At 42.4% G+C, this 24,530-nt stretch overlaps 1 protein-coding gene across 1 annotated transcript; it reads left to right on the top strand.

Moving 5' to 3' along the window:
* The first annotated feature begins 149 nt into the window (after positions 1 to 149).
* Positions 150 to 23,927, top strand: LOC137097964 (acyl-coenzyme A synthetase ACSM3, mitochondrial-like). Its single transcript, XM_067473462.1, has 14 exons — positions 150 to 213; positions 6,189 to 6,424; positions 7,459 to 7,669; positions 8,007 to 8,217; positions 11,233 to 11,376; positions 13,969 to 14,125; positions 14,569 to 14,648; positions 15,914 to 16,037; positions 16,720 to 16,800; positions 18,575 to 18,676; positions 18,841 to 18,968; positions 21,503 to 21,602; positions 22,919 to 23,038; positions 23,838 to 23,927. The coding sequence occupies exons 1-14, from the start codon at positions 150 to 152 to the stop codon at positions 23,925 to 23,927; spliced, it is 1,848 nt and encodes a 615-aa protein (XP_067329563.1).
* Positions 23,928 to 24,530: the final 603 nt, after the last annotated feature.

The raw sequence follows: 24,530 nt of genomic DNA, 5'->3' as shown, positions 1-24,530 counted from the left end.
ATGGATTGTTTTTCATGAAGTTATTCGACCCTTATTCACTGCAGAGGAGTGAGGGGGAATGCAACAACTCATTTACCAGCTATTAACCCTTCCCCCGTGATTGGGTGGTATAATAATCCACCAAAACAATGTCCCTGCATCTGATAAGAATGTCAAGAAACAAGCTGGCCCAGAAAATCACCGCTCAAAGCGAATACAACTCAGTGGCTCCAGGTGACCAGTTTTCATGTGAACAATTTCCAATTTACTCTTTCTGATCAGTGGCATATTTCAGATAATGAGGAATCCTTTCTTAAACTGGATGCCAAATATATTGCAGTTTAGTCTTGAAAAGTAACCAAGAACCAACTCACTAAATTATAGGGAAAGGCATTACAATCTGATCTGCTCTCAAGTTGATTGTTAATTTTGCGTAGCTGCTGGAAAATCCAGAACACCACACAAAGTAATGTTCTCAAGAAGACTTTTAATATAAAACTTTATGCAAATTTTAAATAAAAAAACATTCGGGAAAACACCTGTTCCACATATACACATTTTAAATTGCTTTTTATTTAGGATCGGTTTTATGAGATCCTTTTTCTGAGTCTTGGAATCTAATTAACTGGATGCAAAAGAAGCAAATCAAACAAAGCTCTCTGAGGCAAAACATAAAGACACAGTACACAAATGTTTAACAAAAAGGAGGGCCGCAAGAAGAAAAGCATCATCAGCCGAAGTCCAGGGTTGAAGCGGGAGGAATCCGAAACAGCGCTGCTCCACTGTCCGCAGAAGCAGCGTCTTTAGCCAAACCGGTTCAGGTCCAGGAAGGGAGAAGTCCACATTCACGAGAAGCCAATCCGGGTCAATAACACGCAAATGATCAGGAGGTCCAAACTGCAGATCCAACGCTGAACATGAAACAGGCAGCAACAAGTCTACAAGAATCTTTTCCAATACACAGCACCCAACACACGAACGCTCATCAACACCTTGCCTTCTGCAAGAACCCATCACCCCTGAACTCACTTTTATTTACAAATCATCATCAGAAAATGAACTGACCACCGCCCCATCATTATCCCCCGCAGCTGCTCCCAGCTCTTCACCTGAATTCCCTTCCCTCCAAGTCCTCCATCTCCTGTCAAGACTTGGGTCCCCCCAAGACTCAGTTGGATCCCCTGATTGCGACTCTTCACCCCCAGAGAACCCCATAAAGGTATCACTGGTTCTTGGCTCCTCACAAATAGCTTGAAATTCTCTTATCTTAGTCCAATCCGTGGTATCTCCTTCGTCTCTTTCACTCATTGACCCATCATCCCCAGAGAATCCCTCAAATGACTCCTCATCTGTAGGTGCTGTAAATATGTCCCAGATCCTCTTTCTCTGCTGCTCATCATCAGATTCCTGCTTCTGAGTAACCCTTTCCCCCTTCTGACACCCATACTACTGTTTGTAATGTTACTCACAGGCTCCACTACAACAAAAATAATCTCATCAGCCATATCGTCATTCCAGTCACATTCCCTTAAAGTGCTGCTTGCATCTGTTGTCCAAAAACCTGGTCCCAGAACCATGCCTTTACTTTCTTTCAAAAAGGTAGGAGGGAGGTGGCCAATTTTACCTCAGTTGGGAATATGTTCCATAGGCGGGGGGGGGGGGGGGGGGGGCACCGCCGAAAAGGCCCTGTCTCTCATCCCCACCATTTCTGCTGTTGACCTGGAGCGAGAGCAGGGCCTCCCCAGATGATCTTAGGTTTCGAGGTGGGGCACGTTCAGACAAGTAAGCTGGGCCAGAACAGTATAGAGCTTTATAGGTCAGAACCAGCACTTTGATTTGGGCTCGGAGGTGGACCGGCAGCCAGTGGAGCTGGCACAACAGGGGGGGTGGTATGCTTCCTGTATGTAACCCCAGTTAGTAGTCTGGCTGCTGACTGTTGGACTAGCTGAAGTTTCCAAACCGTCTTCAAAGGCAGCCCACATAGAGCGTGTTGCAGTAATCTATTCGGGATGTAACTAGAGTATGGACCACGGTGGCCAAGTCACTATAAACCAAGAGAGCACCCACCTACAAGTTCAGTGATCACTTTTTCTCTGCTGAGGTGGCTGTTGTTTTGAGCCTTATAAACAATCTGAAAAGTGCCTTTCTGGGGAGTCCATTTTAGTTCAAATGTTATTGATTAACCAGTATAAAATTCTAGATTGTAAGTGGGACTACAACAAAATGTCGGAGCATGGAGAGATTTTGTTCATGGTTTCAGCCAACCATGACCTCATATTCCTTGCCACAAATATTTATTTTATTTATTTATTGGGAGGTAAAAGTTACAGCCATAGGGTTAAAACCTTCTGCCATATCAAAGAAACACAGATATTAGGGCTGGGTAACAACGGAAAAATTTGTTTCTAAACTCGTTTCGTTTTTAGGGGGTCCATTGCGTTTCGTTTTTAAAAAGAATTTCGAATTTTTCTTTAAAAATTTTTCGTTATTTACGTTATTTAAATTTCGAATTGATTCGTTAATGGCAGACGCGATTGCGCAATACGCTAAAAAAACCTCCAAAGGGGACAGGGGGAACTTCTGAAGCTTTCCTCTCCCTCTGTTGTTGACTGTTGGTGTGATAATTTATTTTTTTATCACTGATAAAACAAACAACAACTATAAAACTTGCACCAGACATACGGAAATAATAACGAAACAATTTCGAAAAGATTTCGAACCAATTACGAAACGATTTTGAACCAATTACGAAACAATTACGAAATAAATTGAAAAATTTGTTTCGATTTTTAGTTGCTCCTGCATGGCTCAATATCGGATCGTAAGCTAATTGAAATAGGAATCAATAACGAATTACGAAATTAACGAACAAAACCGCCCAGCCCTAACAGATAACAATGACAAGAGAAGTATTATCCAAATGGAACTATGTTAGCATAAACCATGTAAATACACTGCATATGAACCATACAAAGAAATAACAAGTCTGAATGCTACTTGGTTATCTCATAGTCCTTGAGAAAGTAAACTGTCTTCAAAATACAGTCCAAATAGTTCAAAATGCTGTCCAGTTCAAAATAATACCCAAATTATAATGCGACAAGGATCCCCGGGTTGAGGTTGCCTTGTTTCGGGGGACTTCCCCTTCTTCAGGATTTCATCTTCTTTATAAAAGTGGGTGGTTCACCATACATTTGTTATTAATGAGACGACGCTGGCCCTACAGTTTGGTCTTCAATAGTAAGCCTCCCACTTTTATAAGGAAGACAAAATCCTGAAGAAGAGGAAGTCCCCCTAAACAAGGCAACCTCAACCTGGGGATCCTTGTCGCATTATAATTTGGGTATTATTTTGAACTGGACAGCATTTTGAACTATTTGGACTTAATTTGGACTGTATTTTGAAGACAGTTTACTTTCTCAAGGACTACGAGATAACCAAGTAGCATTCAGATTTGTTATTTCTTTGTATGGTTCATATGCAGTGTATTTACATGGTTTAAAGCCTTCTGCCACCATAGCACTATGCATAACTATAACGACTTCATCACACACAATAAAATAAGCATTCCTACACTTTTAAAAAATGGCTACTGGCAGAACCCATCACATGCCGCACACTTGTTCTATGGGTTCCAGGTATTTCACCATTTCTAAAGTGTGGGTGTTTTTTTTAACCTATACTTCCTAAGTCAATTGGGAATCGAATTCTTCTTCAATTCTCTGTGAAGAGACAAGGAAAAAGGCCCCATTTAACATGTGATGGGAATTCCCCCGATCCCGCTTGTAAACATAATGATGACATCATAATGGAGGGAAGAACCGAGATGGCCAGCATTGATTCTTTTCTTCTGCCATTACCATCTTTGGGACCAAAGAGGAAGGAACAGTAATTTTTATCTCTTCTTAAACATTTAATAATAAATAGAATTATGTTTTGAATTGAGAACTATGAAATCAGATGGATAAAAAATGTCCGAATCAATGCTGTCAGGAAATAGTCTCATATCTTCAAATGTGGTGGTCATTTAAAATTATTTTAAAAAATTGGGAAAGGTTATGTAAAGAAATAAGAGCAATAATAAAAAAAATAGAGATAGAGAGCACATCAAAATCAGCCAAGCTTAGTACAGCAGGTTAAACTGCTGTGCTGCAGAAAAATCCTGTTGATCGAAAGGTCAGCAGTTTAATCTTGAGTCAGGGTGAGCACCCACTGCTAGCCCCAGCTCACCTGTCTACCTAGCAGGTTGAAAGCAGAAATGCAAGTAGATAAATAGATACCACTTTTAGCGGGGAAATAATAAAGATGCCCTTAAGGACACTGATCGGAGGAAAGCTCCTCGGCATGGAAGATGGAGCAACAGCACCCTCCTATGGCTGGAGTCGAGCACAGCCTCCAAGATGCCGGAAATAAGATGGAGAAAACTGCTCTTACCTCTCTGTTTGTGTTGTCTGTCCTTGTTAATTGTATAATAAGTACTGAATGTTTTCCTTACGTGTGTCTGTAAACTGGTTTGAGTCCCCTTGGGGGTGAGAAGGGTGGGATATAAATACTGTAAATAAATAAATAAGTAAATTACATATGCATGACAATATAATTACCTCACAAGAGGAGAAAGAATTGGTCTCAGCAAAATTAATAGCAAAATTTTGGGGGGAAAGAGGAAATTCAATTAGAAGAATGGTACATAGAAAATTGGAATATAGCTATGAATGGCAAATTGCCTTGCAATATAAAAACTTAAAAGGGAATATCGAAACAAACAGATTTTTGAAAAATATGAGGAAAATTTATTGAGTATATCTTTAATGAGGGAAAGGGTTATAAGCCAGCAACAAAAGCAATTAAATTTTGAACTTGTGAAACAAGATTTTGTGTGTGTGTCAGGAGCAACTTGAGAAACTGCAAGTCACTTCTGGTGTGAAAAAATTGATCATCTGCAACGACGTTGCCCAGTGGATGCGCAGATGTTTTGATGTTTGCCATCCTTGTGGGAGGCTTCTCTCATGTCCCCGCATGGGGAGTTGGAGCTGTCAGAGGGAGCTCATCCGCACTAATGGCTCTCTTCATTTGTCATAACTAGAATTCAAGTCTACAGAAAAAACAGCACAGACACCAAGGCCCCTATATCCACAAGAGATATAGTCCCCCACACCTATGCATGTGGATACTTGAAACCATGGATAATAATGAACCCTATATTTTGACTATACATGAGTCAAAAGCATAACATAGGATAGCACCGGATGGGTCCACAAACACTATTGGGGTGGTGAAGTTGTTTAGGAGTGTGGGTAAAATGAACCATGGATACTGAGTCCTGGCATCAGGGGGCTCTACAGTAATGGATGGGGCCACTTCAGAGTTGTCATCACATGTAACATCTGCAGTTCCCTATTATCTGAGGAGTTCCCAGTAGCGCAATGGGTTAAACCCTTGTGCTGGTAGGACTGAAGACCAACAGGTTGCAGGTTCGAATCCGGAGAGAGCCTCTGTTTAAAAGCCTCCAAAGAAGGAGCCTCCACCACACTCCTGGGCAGAGAGTTCCACTGCTGAACAGTTTTCACTGTCAGGAAGTTCTTCCTAATGTTCAGGAGGAATGAATCTCCTTTCTTGAACAATGGCTTCAAACTACAAAAAAGGAGATTCCATCTGAACATTAGGAAGAAATTCCTGACTGTGGGAGCTGTTCAGCAGTGGAATTCTCTGCCCCAGAGTGTGGTGAAGGCTCCTTCTCTGGAGGCTTTTAAGCCGAGGCTGGATGGCCATCTGTCGGGGGTGCTTTGAATGTGATTTTCCTGCTTCTTGGCAGGGGGTTGGACTGGATGGCCCATGAGGTCTCTTCCAACTCTATGATTCTATGATTCTAGAGCACGGATGAGCTCCCTCTGTCAAGTCCAGTTCTCCATGCAGGCACATGAGAGAAGCCTCCCACAAGGATGGTAAAACATGAAAACATCTGGGTGTCCCCTGGGCAATGTCCTTGCAGACAGCCAATTCTCTCACACCAGAAACGACTTGCAGTTTCTCAAGTCACTCCTGACATGAAAAAAAAATGTAAAGCTAGAGGATCTTGAGTTTCTACTTATGAAAACACAATAGGTGTGGATAAAATACCTAATTTCATTGGAGTATTATTTATCGGTTCTCAATCAGCATCAGCTCTACTCATTAATTCATGATATCTGGATTTGTTTGTTGTTTAACAGAATTTGGGATTATCCTTCGACTCTTACTACACGGGAAGGGATTTGTGTTGGCTGAAATGAAGTTTCTATCTAGACTCCCAGTCTTAAAACCCACCTTTGCCCCCAAATGGCCTTATCAAATCAGAAACCAAGCCTGCAGTGGATCACCGTCTCTGGACTTCTCAGACTCTGAAGATGTGCCTGAGTATTTCAATTTTGCCAAAGATGTGCTGGATAAATGGGCCCAAAAAGAGAAGGTATGGCATTGTCAATATTCTTTAAGCATTCTGTTGTCATACATAGATAAATAAAAAAAGAGTACCTTCACAATAAACTTGAGCAAATCTCACCCACTTTGAAGTATGTAGTAGACAAAAGATATAGGAACATTGGAAATTTCCTTATACCAGGGCACACCATTGTTATATCTAGTCTGATGTCTAGCCTCAGTTGATGTTGATGAATGGTATGCCAACACATAGTTGACTTCCATTGATTCTATGGGTCTACTCAACTTGTAAATAGCAATAGGATCCAAGCCTTTATTTTTACCTGCTACATTACTAATGGAATAGGGATCCATCAAACTGCTGCTACACGCCAAAATTGTTACTCACAGATACCTGCATTATTCATAACTTGTTTTTACCTTTTCCCAGTTCTATAAATGGAAATAAGCCTGGGAAGTGGACCGACCTAGGACCAATGCTGTGAATGTTTGATGCCAAGTGAAAACATTTTATAGGCATTTTTAGGGGGGAAATTATTCATATTTATTTTTTATTATCTAGTTAAAATACCATAGTAAAATGTTGTGGAACCACTGTTCAGATTCTAGGCTGTTCTTATTGTACTGGATGTTCAAACATTATGTCTATTGCCCTGAAACCATCTTTGGAATAAAGATGTGGTTTAGAAACTTTTAATGGGCTGTAGTGGCACAGTGGGTTAAACCACTAAGCTGCTGAACTTGCTGACTGGAAAGTCAGCAGTTCGAATCTGCGGACTAGAGTGAGCTCCATTGTTAGCCCCAGCTTCTGCCAAACTAGCAGTTTGAAAACATGCAAATCTGAGTAGATCAATAGGTATCACTTCAGTCATGTGGTGCTCCATACAGTCATGCCGGCCACATGACCTTGGAGGTGGCTACGGATAATGCCGGCTCTTTGGCTTAAAAATTGAGATGAGCACCCACCCCCCAGAGTCAGATTCAACTAGACTTAATGTCAAGGGGAAACCTTTACCTGTAGTTTAAAAACTTTCTAAACACACAAATATGTTGTTCTGACAGGATGGGAGAAGGCCTTCCAACCCGGCTCTCTGGTGGGTGAATGACAAGGACGAGGAGGTGCGCTGGAGCTTTGAGGAACTGGGCTTCCACTCCAGGAAAGTGGCCAATGTGCTCTCAGAAGTATGCGGCCTGGACAAAGGGGATGGGCTCCTACTGATTCTCCCAAGGGTCCCAGAATGGTGGATGATCTCAGTGGGCTGCATGCGGACGGGTCAGTACAACGCAACTGATGCTAAGGAACCATAATAATCGCAGAGAGGCTGCAGCAGTTTGCTTTTGCCTAAGTCGGATAAGTTCCTCAAGAGCAAACTTTTGCTCTCTGAAATCAGTTTGCAGCAAAAGAAGTTAACTGAGGACCAAGGTGGAATTAGAAGCAATTTGACTATGCATTAAAACCAATAAAAGCAATGAAAGAAAACAGTATATTACCTAGAGACAATAAACGTTTCTACACACTTAACTCCTTCCCATTCTGTTGCTTGTTCTTTCTTGACTAGACATATTCTTCTCTCCTTCCCATCCTCTTTGCTTGTTCTTTTCCCTCCTAGGCGTTGTCTCTATTCCAGCAACGATCCAGCTGACATCTAAAGACATCCTATACAGGCTCCAAGCTTCAAAGGCCAAATGCATCATCACAAACGATGCCTTGGCTCCATCAGTAGACTCTATTGCATCTGAATGCGACTCACTGAAGAGCCGGGTCTTGGTCTCCAAAGGCAGTAGGAGAGAAGGATGGCTGGACTTCCATGACCTTGTGGCGTGAGTATCCCCTTTCATAGAATCATAGAATCATAGAATCAAAGAGTTGGAAGAGACCTCATGGGCCATCCAGTCCAACCCCCTGCCAAGAAATAGGAATATTGCATTCAAATCACCCCTGACAGATGGTCATCCAGCCTCTGTTTAAAAGCTTCCAAAGAAGGAGCTTCACCACACTCTGGGGAAGAGAGTTCCACTGCTGAACAGCTCCTACAGTCAGGAATTTCTTCTTAATGTTCAGATGGAATCTCCTTTCTTGTAGTTTGAAGCATTGTTTTGCGTCCTAGTCTCCAGGGAAGCGGAAAACAAGCTTGCTCCCTCCTCCCTGTGGCTTCCTCTCACATATTTATACATGGCTATCATATCTCCTCTCAGCCTTCTCTTCATAAGGCTAAACATACCCAGCTCCTTAAGCAGCTCCTCATAGGGCTTGTTCTCCAGACCCTTGATCATTTTAGTCGCCCTCCTCTGGACGCATTCCAGCTTGTCAATCTCTCTCTTGAATTGTGGTGCCCAGAATTGGACACAATATTCCAGGTGTGGTCTAACCAAAGCGGAATAGAGGGGTAGCATTATTTCCCTAGATCTAGACACTATGCTATTGATGCAGGCCAAAATCCCATTGGCTTTTTTTGCCGCCACATCACATTGTTGGCTCATGTTTAACTTGTTGTCCACAAGGACTCCAAGATCTTTTTCACACATACTGCTCTCGAGCCAGGCGTCCCCCATTTTGTATCTTTGCATTTCATTTTTCCTGCCAAAGTGGAGTATCTTGCATATGTCACTGTTGAACTTCATTTTGTTAGTTTTGGCCCATCTCTCTAATCTGTCAAGATCGTTTTGAATCCTGCTCCTGTCCTCTGGAGTATTGGCTATCCCTCCCAATTTGGCGTCGTCTGCAAACTTGATGATCATGCCTTCTAGCCCTTCATCTAAGTCATTGATAAAGATGTTGAACAGGACCGGGCCCAGGACGGAACCCTGCGGCACTCCACTCGTCACTTCTTTCCTGCTTCATAAGGCAAATTATCATCTCAAGATGAATGGCGGCAGGAGATGAGATTGGGTTTTCACAGTCAGAACAGTTATCCCTCCACATTTGTAGTTTTGACATTTGCATATTTGATTATTCACAATACTTGATTAAAACATTCTCTTTAAGAATCTCTAGGTCCTCCAGTGTGACACTATGGTCAATTTATTTCAGTCAAGCTGGAGGACTTAGGGATCTCTAGAGGAAGTCCAATTCTGTGGTCTGCTTCCATCAGAAATCAACTATAGAATCATGGTAGAACATCTCAAATTTCCTAAAGAGGTGTTTTCTTTTCTTTTTTTAAATAGTAAATTTATATTACATTTATTTTCATTTTGTTGCAAAGAACCATCTCTACAATTCATAGAGTTATTTCTTCTCCTTTCCCTCATAGTGCCACCCATTGTGCTCCCCATCTCCGGAGTCGTCCTTTTCTTTATTATCTCACCAGAACCTCATTTCTTCTGGTGAGGGTTGGTTCCCATCTTCTTTCTTTAATGTTTCTTCAATAATTTATTTCCATATACTTTCAAAATCATTATTCTTCCTTAGGCCTTTTTTTAACTTTTAGATCATGTGTTAATTTATCATTTATTGCTAATTTCCAAATTTCCTTATAGCATTCTTCTATCTTAATTTCCACCTCTCTTTTCCAATTTTTTGCTATTAGTAGCGTTGCAGCTGTTAACAACATTGTTATCAAACACTTTTCATTTTCATTCAATTCATCTGTATTATAGATAATTAAGTGTAGTTGTCAGATTTATATTAATTTTTTTTCTTCATAATACTTTCTAATTCTACTATAACTTTTCTCCAAACCCTCTGTACATATTTGCATTGCCACCACACGTGAATATATGTTCCCCTTTTCTTGGCAATGAATCCAACATTTGTTCTGTCGAAGGCTTTCAAGGCTGGAATCACTGGGTTGTTGTAGGTTTTTTTCGGGCTATATGGCCATATTCTAGAGGCATTCTCTTCTGACGTTTTGCCTGCATCTATGGCAAGCATCCTCAGAGGTTGTGAGGTCTGTTGGAAACTAGGAAAAATGGCTTTATATATCTGTGGGATGATGTCCAGGGTGGGAGAAAGTGTTGAAGTGGTTTGAAAATGTGTAATGTAGATTTCAAAGTATGTATGTATGTATGTTTTAAAAATGCAATGCTGTGTGCCAAGAGTATTCCTGTGTGGAAAGAGTTAACTGAACCATGAAGGGAATCAACATTCCTAGAGAGGTCATAAATCTTAGTTCAGAGAGCAATGGACAAAGCGTAGTGCTGTCATACGTCATACATCAGTCTGGAATACATCAGGAGGTGTGGACTAATGCTGGTAGCAGCGTGGTCTGTGTGTGTTCACGATGTAGCTGCCGGATGGAGTGGAAGCAGTTTTACGATATGCTCAGCTTCTTATGTAAATAGTTGTACAATAAATTAGTTGATAGCCTATCGATGTGTTTCCTTGCCTTGCTGTGCGGTGATGCCACAAGAACCCTTGTCTGCTTGAGGCAAGTGTGAATGTTGCAATTGTTCGTCTTGATTAGCATTGAATGGCCTTGCAGCTTCAAAGCCTGGCTGATTCCTGCCTGGTGGAATCCTTTGTTGGGAGGTGTTAGCTGGCCCTGATTGTTTCCTGTCTAGAATTCCTCCAACATTTTTCTGAACAACTTTTGTCCATATTGTGTATCTTTATCAGGGTCAGGTTCCATTTCCAATAAAGAGGTGTTTTCTCAGGTAAAAATAATTAGGAATTTCTGTCTCTAGAGCAGTGGTTCCTAACCTTTTTTTGACCAGAGATCACTTCACCAGGGACCACTTTGACCACTCTCCAACAATTTCGAATCAATTTTTGGTCATCTTTAAATTTGGTTTGGTTATTTGGGATTCTGATTCAGAAAATTGCATTGGATAGACCATATCAGCTCTATTTCCTGATGCCGTAGCTCGTCCCTAATTTGCCTTCTCTCTGTTTTAAAGAGCTGCATCTGATAGTCATCAGCCTGTTAATACCAAGAGTCAAGACCCAGTGAGCTTCTTTTTTACGAGCGGCACAACGGGCTTTCCCAAAATGGTGAAACAGTCCTGCAGTAATATGGGGATTGGAATGAGACACATTGGAAGGTATGTTTGTCTCATTTTTAAATCTTTGGGGCAAATAAACATAACCATCCCAGGTCTCAGAGGGACCACTGCTTCCTTGCTTTCATCCCTTCTTTTTCTTTCTCCCCCCTCATATCTTTCCCCTCTTTCCTTTCTCTTCCTTCCTCCTGGAGTGACCTTCCTTGGAGCCTTTCAAGCAGAGACTGGGTGGGTGCTCATTTTTTATTATATGTTTCTGAGGATGGTCTAGACTGGGGTTTCTCAACTGGGGGGGGGGGGGTCAGGACCCCTGAGAGGGTCATGAGGGGGTGTCAGAAGGGTCGCCAAACACCATCAGAAAACACAGTATTTTCTGTTGGTCATGGGGGTTCTATGTGGGAAGTTTGGCCCAATTCTATTGTTATTGGGGGTTCAGAATGCTCTTTGATTGTAGGTGAACTATAAACCCAGCAACTACATCTCCCAAATGTCAAGCCTGTTTTCCCACCGGTGGTCACATTTGGGCATATTGAATATTCCTGCCAAGTTTGGTGCAGATCCATCATTGTTTGAGTCCAGAGTGCTCTCTGGATGTAGATGGACTACAACTCCCAAACCCACCAAACCCTTCTAGTATTTTCTGTTGGTCATGAGAGTTCTGTGTGCCATGTATGGGTCAATTCCATTGTTGGTGGCATTCCGAATGCTTTCTGATTATAGGTGAACTATAAATCCCAGCAACTACAACACCCAAATGACAAAATCAATATCACCCTCCCAAACTCACCAGTATTAAAATTTGGACATATGGGATATTTGTGCCAAATTTGTTCCAGTGAATGAAAATACATCCTGCATATTGGATATTTACATTACAATTCATAACAGTAGCAAAATTACAGTTATAAAGTAGCAACAAAAATAATATTATGGTTGTGGATCACCACAACATGAGGAACTGTATTAAGGGGTCGCGGCATTAGGAATCCTCACAACCATTGACTTGTGGGGTCCCGCAGGGATCAGTACTGTCCCCCATGTTGTTTAACATTTACATGAAGCCACTGGGAGAGATCATTTGGAGTTTTGGGGTCAGATGTCATCTGTACGTGGATGATGTTCCGCTCTATCACACCTTTCCAACTGATGCTAGGGAGGCTGTGCAAGTCCTGAACCAGTGCTTGGCCGCTGTGTCGTTCTGGATGAGGACGAACAAATTGAAACTGAATCCAGACAAGACAGAGGTCCTCCTGGTCAGTCGAAAGGCTAAACAGGGCATAGGGTTACAGCCTGTACTTGATGGGGTAACATTCCCCCTGAAGACGCAGGTTCACACTTGGGAGTTATCCTAGATTCATCGCTGAGCCTGGAACCCCAGGTCTTGGCGGTAGCCAGGAGAGCTTTTGCACAATTAAAACTTGTGTGCCAGCTGCGCCCGCACCTTGGCAAGTCTGACTTGGCCACGGTGGTCCACGCTCTTGTTACATCCCGATTAGACTACTGCAATGCGCACTATGTGGGGCTGCCCGGAAGCTTCAATTAGTCCAATGGTTAGTAGCCAGGTTGCTCACCGGAGCGGCACACAGGGAGCATACAACTCCTCTGTTTCGGCAGCTCCACTGGTTGCTGATCTGCTGCCGAGCACAATTCGAAGTGCTAGTTTTAACCTTTAAAGCCCTAAACAGTTCTGGCCCAGACTACATGTTCGAACGTATCTCCTACTATAAATAATTATGAAGTTTAAGATCATCTGGAGAGGCCCTGTTCTTGATCCCACCACCGTCGCAAACGCGATTGGTGGAGACAAGAGACAGGGCCTTCTCAACAGTGGCTCCCCGTCTGTGGAATTCCCTCCCCAAAGACATCAGACTGGCCACCTCCCTCCTGTCCTTTAGACGGAAACTCAAGACTTGGCTGTGGGACCTTGCATTGGACCATTGAACAGCAGCTTGTATGAAGAAGACATAAGCAATTTCGAAGTGACAATGAATTTAATTGGCGTGTTTTAATAACTGTTTATTTAATGGATTGTTGTAGGTTTTTTTGGGCTATATGGCCATGGTCTAGAGGCATGTTTATTTAATGTTTTGTTTTAATGAATTTGTTGATTATTCTTATCATTATGATGGCACCAAATGGTGTTTGCTGTGAGGCCACCCTGAGTCCCCCCTTGGGGGTTGAGAAGGGCAGGGTACAAGTATATGAAACAAACAAACAAACAAATAAATAAATAATTTTGAGAAACATTGGTCTAGATGCCCCTTGGGATCTTCTCCAAATCTATGATTCTATAAAACAGGGGTCCCCAAACTTTTTAAACAGAGGGCTGACTCGCAGTCCCTTAGACTGGGCTATGGTTTCTTGTTGTTGGGTGCCTTCAAGTCATTCAGACTTAGGGTGAACCTAAGGCAGGCATGGGCAAACTTTGGCCCTCCAGGTGTTTTGGACTTCAACTCCCACCATTCCCTCAGGGGGAAAGGAAGGGGCCTGAGGCTGTTAGGAATGGTGGGAGTTGAAGTCCAAAACACCTGGAGGTTTCAAGTTGGCCCATGCCTGCCCTAAGGCAACCCAGAACCAACTCGATGATAAATATCAATAACAAACTACACCTGTGTTTTCTACCTTTTTAAACAGGACCTGGATGAATCTGAATCCTTCAAGAATGACATGGGCTTTGTCCGATACAGGCTGGATCAAGTTTCAGTTTGGCGGTTTGTATGCTTCCTGGAATCAAGGGGCTTGCGTGTTTGCACACGGCAAAAAACAGTTTGACTCACTGGAGGTTCTAAATGTAAGAACAATATTCTTTTATTGGCAGTTATTATTTCTTTAACGTGTGCCCTGTCTTTCTCCTGACAAGGGACCCAAGGCAGCTTACAACATGATGAAAACAGGGGGGGAAATTAGGACAAGATATAGGCAGTCCCCGAGTTACAAACAACTGACTTACAAATGACCCATAGTTACAAATGGGGGGTGTGACAACAGGAAGTGAGAGAAACCTATTCCTTGGAAAGGAAATTCACTTCTGGAAAAGTTCTTATCGTGGGGGATATTTTTTTTTTTAAAAAAAGGCAGACAGTGGAAAGCAATGTAATGGAAGCACTGGAAATCTACTCAGAAATGTCTAGGAGGGAAAATGTTCCAAGCCAAAGTTTACAAATCACATGCAAAGCCTGCGACACTCGATTAACTAAGTGACAGTTAAGCGTGTGTTCTCTCTTATCTCCTTAGTGCCTCTCCAAGTATCCGGTGACAACCTTCTGTGGCACACCAACACTTTTCCGCATGCTGTTGCAGCATGATGTTAGGAGGTATGGTCACTTGAATGGTAGCAATAATAACCAATTTCTTTTAGTTTGCTAAATCCAAGAAGAAATGCTCATACTTGGAAATCTCCAATTGGTCCTATGGAGGAAATAATCCCAAAAGGGCTGTGCCATCTGAACACATAGATCTGATTTCATTGTTGAAACTTCCCGTCATGTTCATGGGTTGTGCTGAAGTTGTGCTGCATCAGCCAAACATCAGGGTAGAACTTAGAAAAGTTACTTCTCAGGGCTCCCTGGTGGCTCAGCAGGTTAAACCGCTAAGCTGCTGAACTTGCTGACCAAAAGGTTGGTGATTCGAATCCAGGGAGGGGGAGAGCTCCCACTGTTAGCTCCCCAGCTTCTGCCAACCTAGCAGTTTGAAAACATGCAAATCTGAGTAGATCAATAGGTACTGCTTCTTCAGGAAGGTAACGGCGCTCCATGGAGTCATGCTAGCCATATGATCTATGAGGTGTCTACAGACAACGCCAGCTCTTCAGCTTAGAAATGGAGATGAGCACCACTTCTCAGAGACAGACATGACTAGAATTAATGTCAGGGAAACATTTACCTTTACCTTACTTCTCAGGGCCTCCTGGTGGCACAATAGGTTAAACTCTTGTGCCAGCAGGACTGCTAACTGAAAGATCAGCAGTTCGAATCCAGGGACTGGGGTGAGCTCCCATCTGTCAGCTCCAACTTCTCATGAAAGAAGCCTCCCACAGAATAATAATCATCATCATCATCTTTATTTATACCCTGCTACCATCTCCCCGAAGGGGACTCGGGGCGGCTAACATGAGGCCAAGCCCAAAAATACAAAACAGCAAAATAAAATACAAAAACAACAGAAAATTACATCACAACAAAATACATAAAGTCACAGGGTAAAATAAACAGTGCAACATAACATAATAATATTCGAATACAAAGGGCCGGCCAAATGCATAAGATAAAATGGTAAAACATCCATGCATCCCCTGGGTAACGTCCTTGCAGATGGCCAATTCTCTCAAACCAGAAGCCAGACTTGTAGCTTCTCAAGTTGTTCCTGACACAAAAAAACCTCTTACTTCTCAGATTAAAGTTTCCAGAGTTTGCCAATCATTTTCAGAGTTGTAGTCTCCAAGGATCATTTCTCCAATCTCTGGTTCTCCAAGCTCTGGGTTAGGTCTTTGCTAATTTTGGAAATAGGAACAGGGACTCTGCCTTGCAAAATGCATACACTCTTTTCAGGAAGATTAATAACTTTTTATGCATTTGTCTAGATATAAGTTCAAGAGCCTAATGACTTGCTTGAGCGGCGGGGAACCCCTGCCCCCCGAAGTGATGGCCCAATGGAAAGCTCAGACGGGAATGGAGATCCACGAAGGCTATGCCCAGACAGAGAGTGTATGTTCGTGCTCAGTCATCGATCTTGTCTCATCTTCTTATATTGCGTTTATATTTTCATTAGTTACACCCATAGAAGTTTGAGTTGGTCATTTTAAGAGGCAATCTGTCAATAAGTCAACAATATGCAACACAAACCCAATTAATTCATGTGAAACTGGATTGGGCAAAGTGCAGCCTTGAAACCGAAATGCAACCCCTTAAAAGGTTAATAATATGATCTTATGGAGGTTGCAAGGGGATCACACACCCTTTAATGTTTAAAAACATGTTTTTTCTAGGTTGCTTTTTTACAGGGAGAGCATTTTATGGGGAGGACAGCAACTATGAGTATTTTGGGATGGTTTAGGGTTGAATGCATGATGAAGAACCATCAATATTACAAAAGATCTGCTCCTAGTGAAGACTGGAATTCCAATTCGTTTGTCACCTGTGAGGTTGTATCCATAGAGAACATCTTGATGAAATCCAAATAGTTATGAGTTTGGATTCCTGTGGGTTTTCTGGGCTGTGTGGCCATGTTCCAGAAGCATTATCTCCAGACATTATGACTTTGACTGTCAGCCCTTAATAGACTATGTGCAGTAGTGTAAATTACTTCCTTTTGTCTATCTGAACATCTGAAACCCGGTTGTGTTTGTGTTCGTTTCAATGAATGCCCCTCTCTGTGATGTTTTGACAGACCTTGTTGTGTGCCACCACAATTGATATGAAAGTTAAACCTGGATTCGTAGGAAAGGCCCACCCACCCTATGATGTGCAGGTAGGTGCGCTTGGAGCAGAGATTGGGCAGTCTTCTTGGATCTGGGGCTAGTTTTCCTCCTAGACTTGCTGAGAGCCACAGATACATGACAGCAGGGCAAAAACACGCAGTCAATCAAACCAAGAAGTGGCCAGAAATCACTTCAAACCCCCATTTTGACAGTGACCCAGCCTTGCTTTGATATAGAGAAACTTACTTACTTACTTTACTTAGGCGATACCTCGTCATCTGAGTGTGATGGCCTTCCAAGTGGAGTGTCTTGGCGGTTGGATACGTAGGTGACTGTGGAGCCCTGTTCTTGACCTGTAGGTTCTTCCACAGTGAGGGCATTGGTTTCCAAGTGTAAGGCAGTCCAGACCAGGGCTGGCTTTACATGCCTTCCTCTTGGCATGTTTCTCCCTTTCACCCTACATTTGTGCCTCTTCAAATTCCACAGCACTGCTGGTCACAGCTGACCTCCAGTTAGTGCACTCAAGGGCCATGGCTTCCCAGTTCTCAGTGTCTATAACACAGTTTTAAAGGTTAGCTTTAAGCCCATCTTTAAATCTCTTTTCCTCTCCACCAACATTCAGTTTTCCATTCTTGAGTTGAGAGTATAGTAACTGCTTTGGAAGATAAGTGATCAGGCATTCGGACAACGTGGCCAGTCCAGAGGAGTTGATGACAGAGAAGCATCGTTTTTCTTCTTCCAGCATACTGATGTTTGTCCACCTGTCTTCCCAAGAGATTTGCAGGATGTTTCAGAGGCAACATTGATGGGATTGTTCCAGGAGTTGAGTGTGAAATCTGTAGACAGTTCATGTTTTACAGGCTTATAACAGGGTTGGGAGGACAACAGATTTATAAACAAGCACCTTTGTCTCCCTACAGAGACCAAGAAATATATAGAGAAACCATCATCCTTGGAACATGCTTTTATCTTCATTTAATGTGAGGAGGCATATGAAGTTTCAGTGGGATTTGACATAACACCCTCCAACATTTTATAGATGTGTAACATGTGGTCAAACAACATCAGAAGGTGTTCAAGGTGGCAAACATTATTAATGAAAAATGTAGCAGTTTGGAGACTGCAGCAGTTTACTTTTGCCTGATTCTGCAAGGAAGGGCAAGATCTATCCTTTTTTCTGTAAGCTCAGAACAAGATGCCCAGCCATGGGATCAACCATGAGGCAGAAGCCTCATCAACCACCTCCTTATTGATCTCATAGCTGGTCATCATTCCAACCTCAGAGCAAGTGACTTTGCAAGCTGAACTTGACCGGGAAGGTGCTTGACAGGGAAGACAGTTGTCCCAAGGAGAAAGATGCAGTTTATTTTGGCTTTTCAATAGTGATCTACCCACCATTGGTCACATTCATGGCAGGACTCAGCTGAGGAGCAGTTGGGAGCCCCAAGGAGAAAGAGAAATGGAACAGAATGGAAATATGTGACCATCAGTACAATGTCAGTGTAATGTATTATGAGTGGAGTTGGATGGGAGGTGGGATCTGGGAAAGAATACTCTGAACTGAACCCGATTTATTTTGTTGGTATACACAACTCCCAAGAGTAGGAAACAGCCTTCCAGAATTAGTAGACTACAGTTCCCAGCATTCCTCACCTAGCTTTGCTTGATGGGATTTGCAGTTAACACCATCTAGTAGACAGCACAAATTCCACCCATGCTTTTGAGTGTGATTTAATTTCAGAAAATCATCATTCAGCCTTTCCTTTAGAAGGCAAGCCTTTGCTAAAGAGACAAAAAGTTTGAATTTGGTTTTCCTTCTCCTAGATAATAGACGAACACAGCAACATCTTGCCTCCAGGAAAAGAAGGAGACATTGGCATTAGAATCAAACCCAAAAGGCCTTTGGGTCTCTTCCTTGGTTATGAGGTTAGGAGTAACACATTCAGTTCGAGTATGATGTGAAATGCTTTCTCTGGGCTGTTACACCTGGGAGGGATGGGCTAGTCACACATGCAAGACATTGTGAGGACTCAAGTGAGGAGCATGCTTGACTGGACTGGCTTGAGCGGAGACTGTTTTGCTGTTTTTAGGATGATCCCCAGAAAACTGCCTCCACTGAACGCGGAGACTTCTACGTTACTGGGGACAGAGGGGTAATGGCTGAAGATGGCTACATCCACTTTGTTGCAAGAGCTGATGATGTTATCTTATCTGCTGGGTACGCTCCTTTTCTTGCCGCTTTGAATGACTTTTAATCAACCATGTAATGCAAACTGGGCTTGCAGAGTCAAAGAACCTGGACTTTGCATTCAGCAGGGAGAGTGATGATAGTCAAAATCTTAACCAACTTAACATCTTCATAAGTTAATAAGTGTGCAGGAATTCTCCAAGTGCACATTGCAGTGCACTTTGTGCAACTGTAGTCGATGGACCGATGGATGCGCCCTGGCGCTGGCAATTGCTAGAGAACACCTCTGCGCACCCAAACTCAAGCTGGGAAGTGCTGGGGTGTAACATGAGTGCCAATGTTCACCAGATGTGATGCTCATGCTTGATGTGCATCTTCACAATTCACTAGCCAAGTTCTGTTGCATTTCAGCTGTGTAGCCATGGATTCATCAAATTACAAAACACACATCATGATGTAGAATTTCATCCATAATCCACTACCTGCTTCAGGGTTCCTTATATCCCCCTGAGTTTGGTTGCAAGCCTCACAATACCTGAAAGGAGAAAACTTCCTCCAGCAGCATGATATGTTAGACATGTGCGTGATATTCGTTTCTACCATTTCTTTTGTGTCTTCCATTTCTTTGGAAGCATAAAACAGGAAGCTCCCTCCCCACACAAAAATCTGCTCAACACGAAAGCCTGCTTTCACGTGCATCCAAACTTGCCTCCTTGCCTTGGAAAGAGTGTGTGTGTGTGGCAGGGCATGCAGGCAGGCAGGTCCGGAGCTCAGCTGCAGGCACACTCTGGGCCTGCCTGCACGGCCCACCACACACACACTCTTGGAGACTGTGGTGGGGCATGTGTGGCGGGGTGTGCAGGTAGACAAGCCCAGAGCTCAGCTGCAGGCATGTACCAGGCCTGCCTGCATGCCCCACCACACACACACTCTTGGAGACTGTAGCGGGTCCTGTGTGGCAAGATGTGCAGGTAGGCAGGCAGGCCCAGGGCTCAGCTGCAGGTGCATTCCAGTCCTGCCTGCATGCCCCACCACATATGCACTCTCAGAAAATGTGGCTGCAGGCATGCATGGTGGGGCGTGCAGGCAAGCAGACCTGGAGTGCACCTGCAGCTGAGTGTCTCTTACTCTTAAGAGTAGAAACAGCAGGTGCCAGGTAAGAACACATACCGGAAAGGGGAGCTAGTGGGTGGGAAGCACCCCCCCCCCCCAAATAATGGTTGTATTTTCAGCCCCCAAAATGAAAGAACCAAAAACAATCCAATTTTGGGAGGCTTCCCAAAAAATGGACCGGAGCCCCCAACAAAAGCTGGGACACGAAACAGAACAAGGTTTCCCCCGGATGCACATGTCTATATTAGTGAACAATTCCTGTTGTCATAGAAAGTATTTAGAGAATAGCTTGGTCTTAAATGGAAATTAAGAACCAATAGCTTTAGAAAGTATCTGTACCTGGCAGAGAGAAGTAAGACACAAGTCTAGTCTGTTCCTACGTATGCCTTGAACTTCTGGCATTGAGGAAAGTGGAGGAAGAAGTTCCCATGTTGGATGAGATATGAATCTACTCCTGCTTTTAGTCTGAATCATAAAAAGGTGCCGGATCTTTTTGACTGATTCCACATTAAAGTTCAGACTAAAACTGGGAGTGAAATTATTATGTCTCTGACACAAAAGCACCCAACTGTAAGGACTGAACCACTGCTGTTTGAAGTTCCCTGGCCCGTCATTGCTACAAATTAATTTATCCACCAGCCTGACAGGTCAAGAGGAGTTAAAGAAAGCTATTGAATTTTTAAAATAATGTAAATAATAAATAGAGGAAATACATCACCCTAAGCAAATTCAATTTTTAAAAAGTACAAGCAGGAACACGCTATACCTATATCCACAAAGCATCTACATATTGTGCGATTGTAATAAATGTTCAATGTATTGTCAAAGGCTTTCATGGCCGGAATCACTGGAACATGGCCATACAGCCTGAAAAACTCACAGCAACCCATAATTATTATTCATTTCTTTGATTTCATTTATATCGATTTAGCCAATTGATTGATTGATTTACATTATATACACACACACACACATTTAAAATCAATAACATCTTTCATCAGCTCCTAATTTTTCAGGTTATTTGATTAGCTTGACTCGGGTCTTATAAGTTACATACGATCTTATTAACTTATATTCACTTACCTGTATTTCCACTAGAAAATTTGAAAATCAATGGCATGCAGCGCTGTCTGAATTCAGCAGCCTCTTATGGGCCTGATAGCTCCAAGGTACATACTCAGGTCAACCAGTTTCAAGCTTTCTATGGAAGTGACATTTTTGTGCAGACTTTGAAGAGTGATGCACTCAGAGCCCTGTTCCTGGGCATACAAAAACTATTTGGTAGTTAGGTACGTTTTATTGATTAGCCCATCGGCCATATTAATTTTATTTTCTCCTGCATCTCAGATCTTAACATTTCAAATTCTTTCCATCCTGAATATCAAGAAAGCACTCAACTTTTGTGAATCTGATTAACAAGGAACTGAAATGAAGTTCTCCTTCCTGAGCAGGTATCGCATTGGGCCATTTGAAGTGGAAAATGCTTTGATGGGGCACCCAGCCGTGGCGGAAGCAGCCGTGGTCAGTAGCCCAGATCTCATCAGAGGAGAGGTAAAACAATTAGGACACATGCTAGAATAGCTTCAAATAGGAGCCTTCCCATGTCTCAAGACCTTCAAAAGAGGTCCCTCACAGCCGCATTTAGTGGGAATACAAGGCAGTGCCTTCTTGGGGTCCATTTACACTGTAGAATTCAAGCAGTTTGGCACTAGGCATGGTTGACCCCCCCCCCCCCAAATGGTTCAAAACTCATTTTGCTGGTAATTCAATTCTAAAGTCAATTCCAATTTTCACAACAACAAAACATTCAAAACTTTTCGAAACTTCCAAGACTGCCGAATCCTTTCATTAATAGTTTGAAAGTGTTATTTCCTGTTTCATTGGGTGGTTTTTACTTTGAAAGTAGTTGTTTTACTCCAGAAACAGGGGAAAGCAAGCGGAGGAAATTCCTTCCTTCTCTGGTTTAAAACTGGCTTGAGCTGAGGTCAGGAAATTCCTTCCTTCTCTGGTTTAAAACTGGCCTCTCTGGCTTGAGCCAAGGCCAGGGACCAGAAGTGGGGAAAAGCAAGCGGAGGAATTTCCTTCCTTTTCTGGTTTAAAACTGGCTTCTATGGCTTGAGCCGAGGCCAGGAAATTCCTTTCTTCTGTGGTTTAAAACTGGTTTCTCTGGCTTGAGTAGAGGCCAGGGATCAGAAGCAGGGAAAAGCCGAATCATTTCCGACTCACTTCCTGAGTCATAACAAAAATGGCGGAAAATGCTTCAGAAGGGCAAAGGGACTTCCGGTTTTTTAAAAAGCTTCGTTATCACTCCAAAAGATAATTTTAACAAAATTATTATGAGCAACAAGTTATCTGAGGGACTCTATCCGTGCTTATTTGTCACCACTATAACTGACATGGCTCGATGCTATGAAATCACTGAAGCTGAAGTCTGGAGAGGCACCAACACTCTTTGTCAGAGAAAGCTAAATATCTTGTTAAACTACAGCTCTCGAGTCCATAGCATTAAGTCATGGCAGTTAAAGTGATATCAAATTGAAATAAGCTTCACCACGTTCCACAGGTTATGCTGTTCAGTTTATTTGGTATGGCTTACTCTGAGGAAAGCGTGCACATAACCTACTGCTATAGACCTATTCCATATGTATCTGGAAATTAAAACTGCATCTGATGTACAACTCCCAGCATCGCCCAGAAACTAGGCTCATTGGCCATGGTTGTAGCATTATTCTGGTTGTAGCATTATCTGGTTGTAGCATTATTCTGATTGCAAGAACATGTGACACTTCTTTTGAATAAACATGAGCGGCCTATAAATCTTATTCATTCCACTCCACTCATCTTGCTTTCTTTGGGTTTCGTTACAGGTGGTGAAAGCCTTCATCGTTCTGGCTCCTGCCTACGAGTCGCATGATAAAGACAAATTAATTATTGAACTCCAAAATCATGTCAAGGGAACAACCGCTCCATACAAGTACCCCAGAAAGGCAAGTACAATACTACTCAGAATAGCTATGCATCGGGTTAAGGGTGACTTTAACATCTAGAACACTTCAGTGGTTATCTAGAATGGCATGTTGTTAGGATTCCTGCTTTCCTGTAGGACTTAACAGAAAAATGTCTCAATTTACCTTGAAGTGTGTAATTCAGAAAATATTTGGTAAGGGGCCAGATGTGGGTGAAGAAGGTAAAACTGTCACCACTTGTGAAGATGTTGGTCCTGCTTAGCCAAGCTAAAGCGATTCAAAAGAGATGTGGAAAGAGACATAGGGCAGGACCATATATGTGGTTCTATATCAGTGGTTCCCAACCTATGGATCACCAGTGGTCCACAAGAACTAAAATATGGTCTGCGGCGTCACCATTACAACACCCTTGCAAACGCGATCAACTGGTCATGCAAAATCCTCTGAAAGTGCCGAAGCTTATTAAATATAATTTTCTGTGGGCAAGCAGATGGCGACTACTGGGTGGCATATGTTCTGTATCAGAAACTAGAGCTGATGTGGTCTATCCAATGCAATTTTCTGATTCAACATCCCAAATAACCAAACCGAATCTAAAGTTGACCACAAACTGATTCATAACCCATTTGGTATTAGTGTTGAGAGTGGTTCCTGGTCAAAAAAAGGTTGGGAACCACTGTTGTAGATCATAGGTGATCAACCTGTGATCAAGCCCAGGGTATTGCATCTTTGCAATGAATTAATACGAATATTCGATAAATGTTGGCGTACTTATTCTCTCTCCTCTCCCCCCCCCCCCCCCCAACTGTTTGCATTTCAGATAGAGTTTGTTCTAAACCTGCCCAAGACCATTTCTGGAAAAATCCAAAGGAAAAAATTGAGAAATAAAGAATGGGAGAAGTCCCACTGATACTCACAAGCAAATATGGGAGAATTTGTTTTTTGACCCAACGATCTCAAAAGGGTAGACGGCAATAATGAATTGATTGTTGCTGTGAATGTTGGTATGGTTATTGGATTCTAGTGGCACTGACATACTTTTGGAACATTAATTCACTCAACTATCACTGACATTCATAAATTGGATGCAGTAGATGTTCAGTGAATTGGTATCTATGGGGATTGGTAGATGCTGGATAAATGTAGTTTCTGGTTGCCCTTAACTGTATGCTAAACAGTCCCATACATTGCAACTTTTACTGATAAGAAAGTTGTTCCAGCTCCGATCATTTTTATTATCATTTTCTATAGTTTTTCAGACTCTACAGTACGTTTTGAGGTACACTGATGAGAACCCAATTGTAATTCCACAGTACTTATCTATAGCAGCGGAGACATATGAAATTATGTCTTCTCTTTAAGTACATTACATTCAGTAGAACCAGATTAGCATGTTGGGTGTTTTTTAAAACTACTACCCACCAAGCCTTTCACCAACATCAGAAAAGGTTTCTGATTAGGAGATGTCTTTGTAACCCATTAACATAGCACATTTTTGGGTTTTTTGTTTTTT

Source organism: Anolis sagrei, chromosome X, assembly GCF_037176765.1.
Source record: "Anolis sagrei isolate rAnoSag1 chromosome X, rAnoSag1.mat, whole genome shotgun sequence".
In the NCBI taxonomy this organism is placed as follows: domain Eukaryota; kingdom Metazoa; phylum Chordata; class Lepidosauria; order Squamata; family Dactyloidae; genus Anolis; species Anolis sagrei.
This window is presented reverse-complemented; position numbering and strand designations above follow the sequence as displayed.

Excerpts from the sequence above, each read along its gene's own strand:
- LOC137097964 (XM_067473462.1), top strand. The coding sequence starts at position 150 with ATGTCAAGAAACAAGCTGGCCCAGAAAATCACCGCTCAAAGCGAATAC. Across the intron at positions 8,218-11,232 it reads GACTTCCATGACCTTGTGGC|AGCTGCATCTGATAGTCATC; the intron begins GTGAGTATCCCC and ends TCTGTTTTAAAG. Across the intron at positions 14,649-15,913 it reads TTGCAGCATGATGTTAGGAG|ATATAAGTTCAAGAGCCTAA; the intron begins GTATGGTCACTT and ends GCATTTGTCTAG.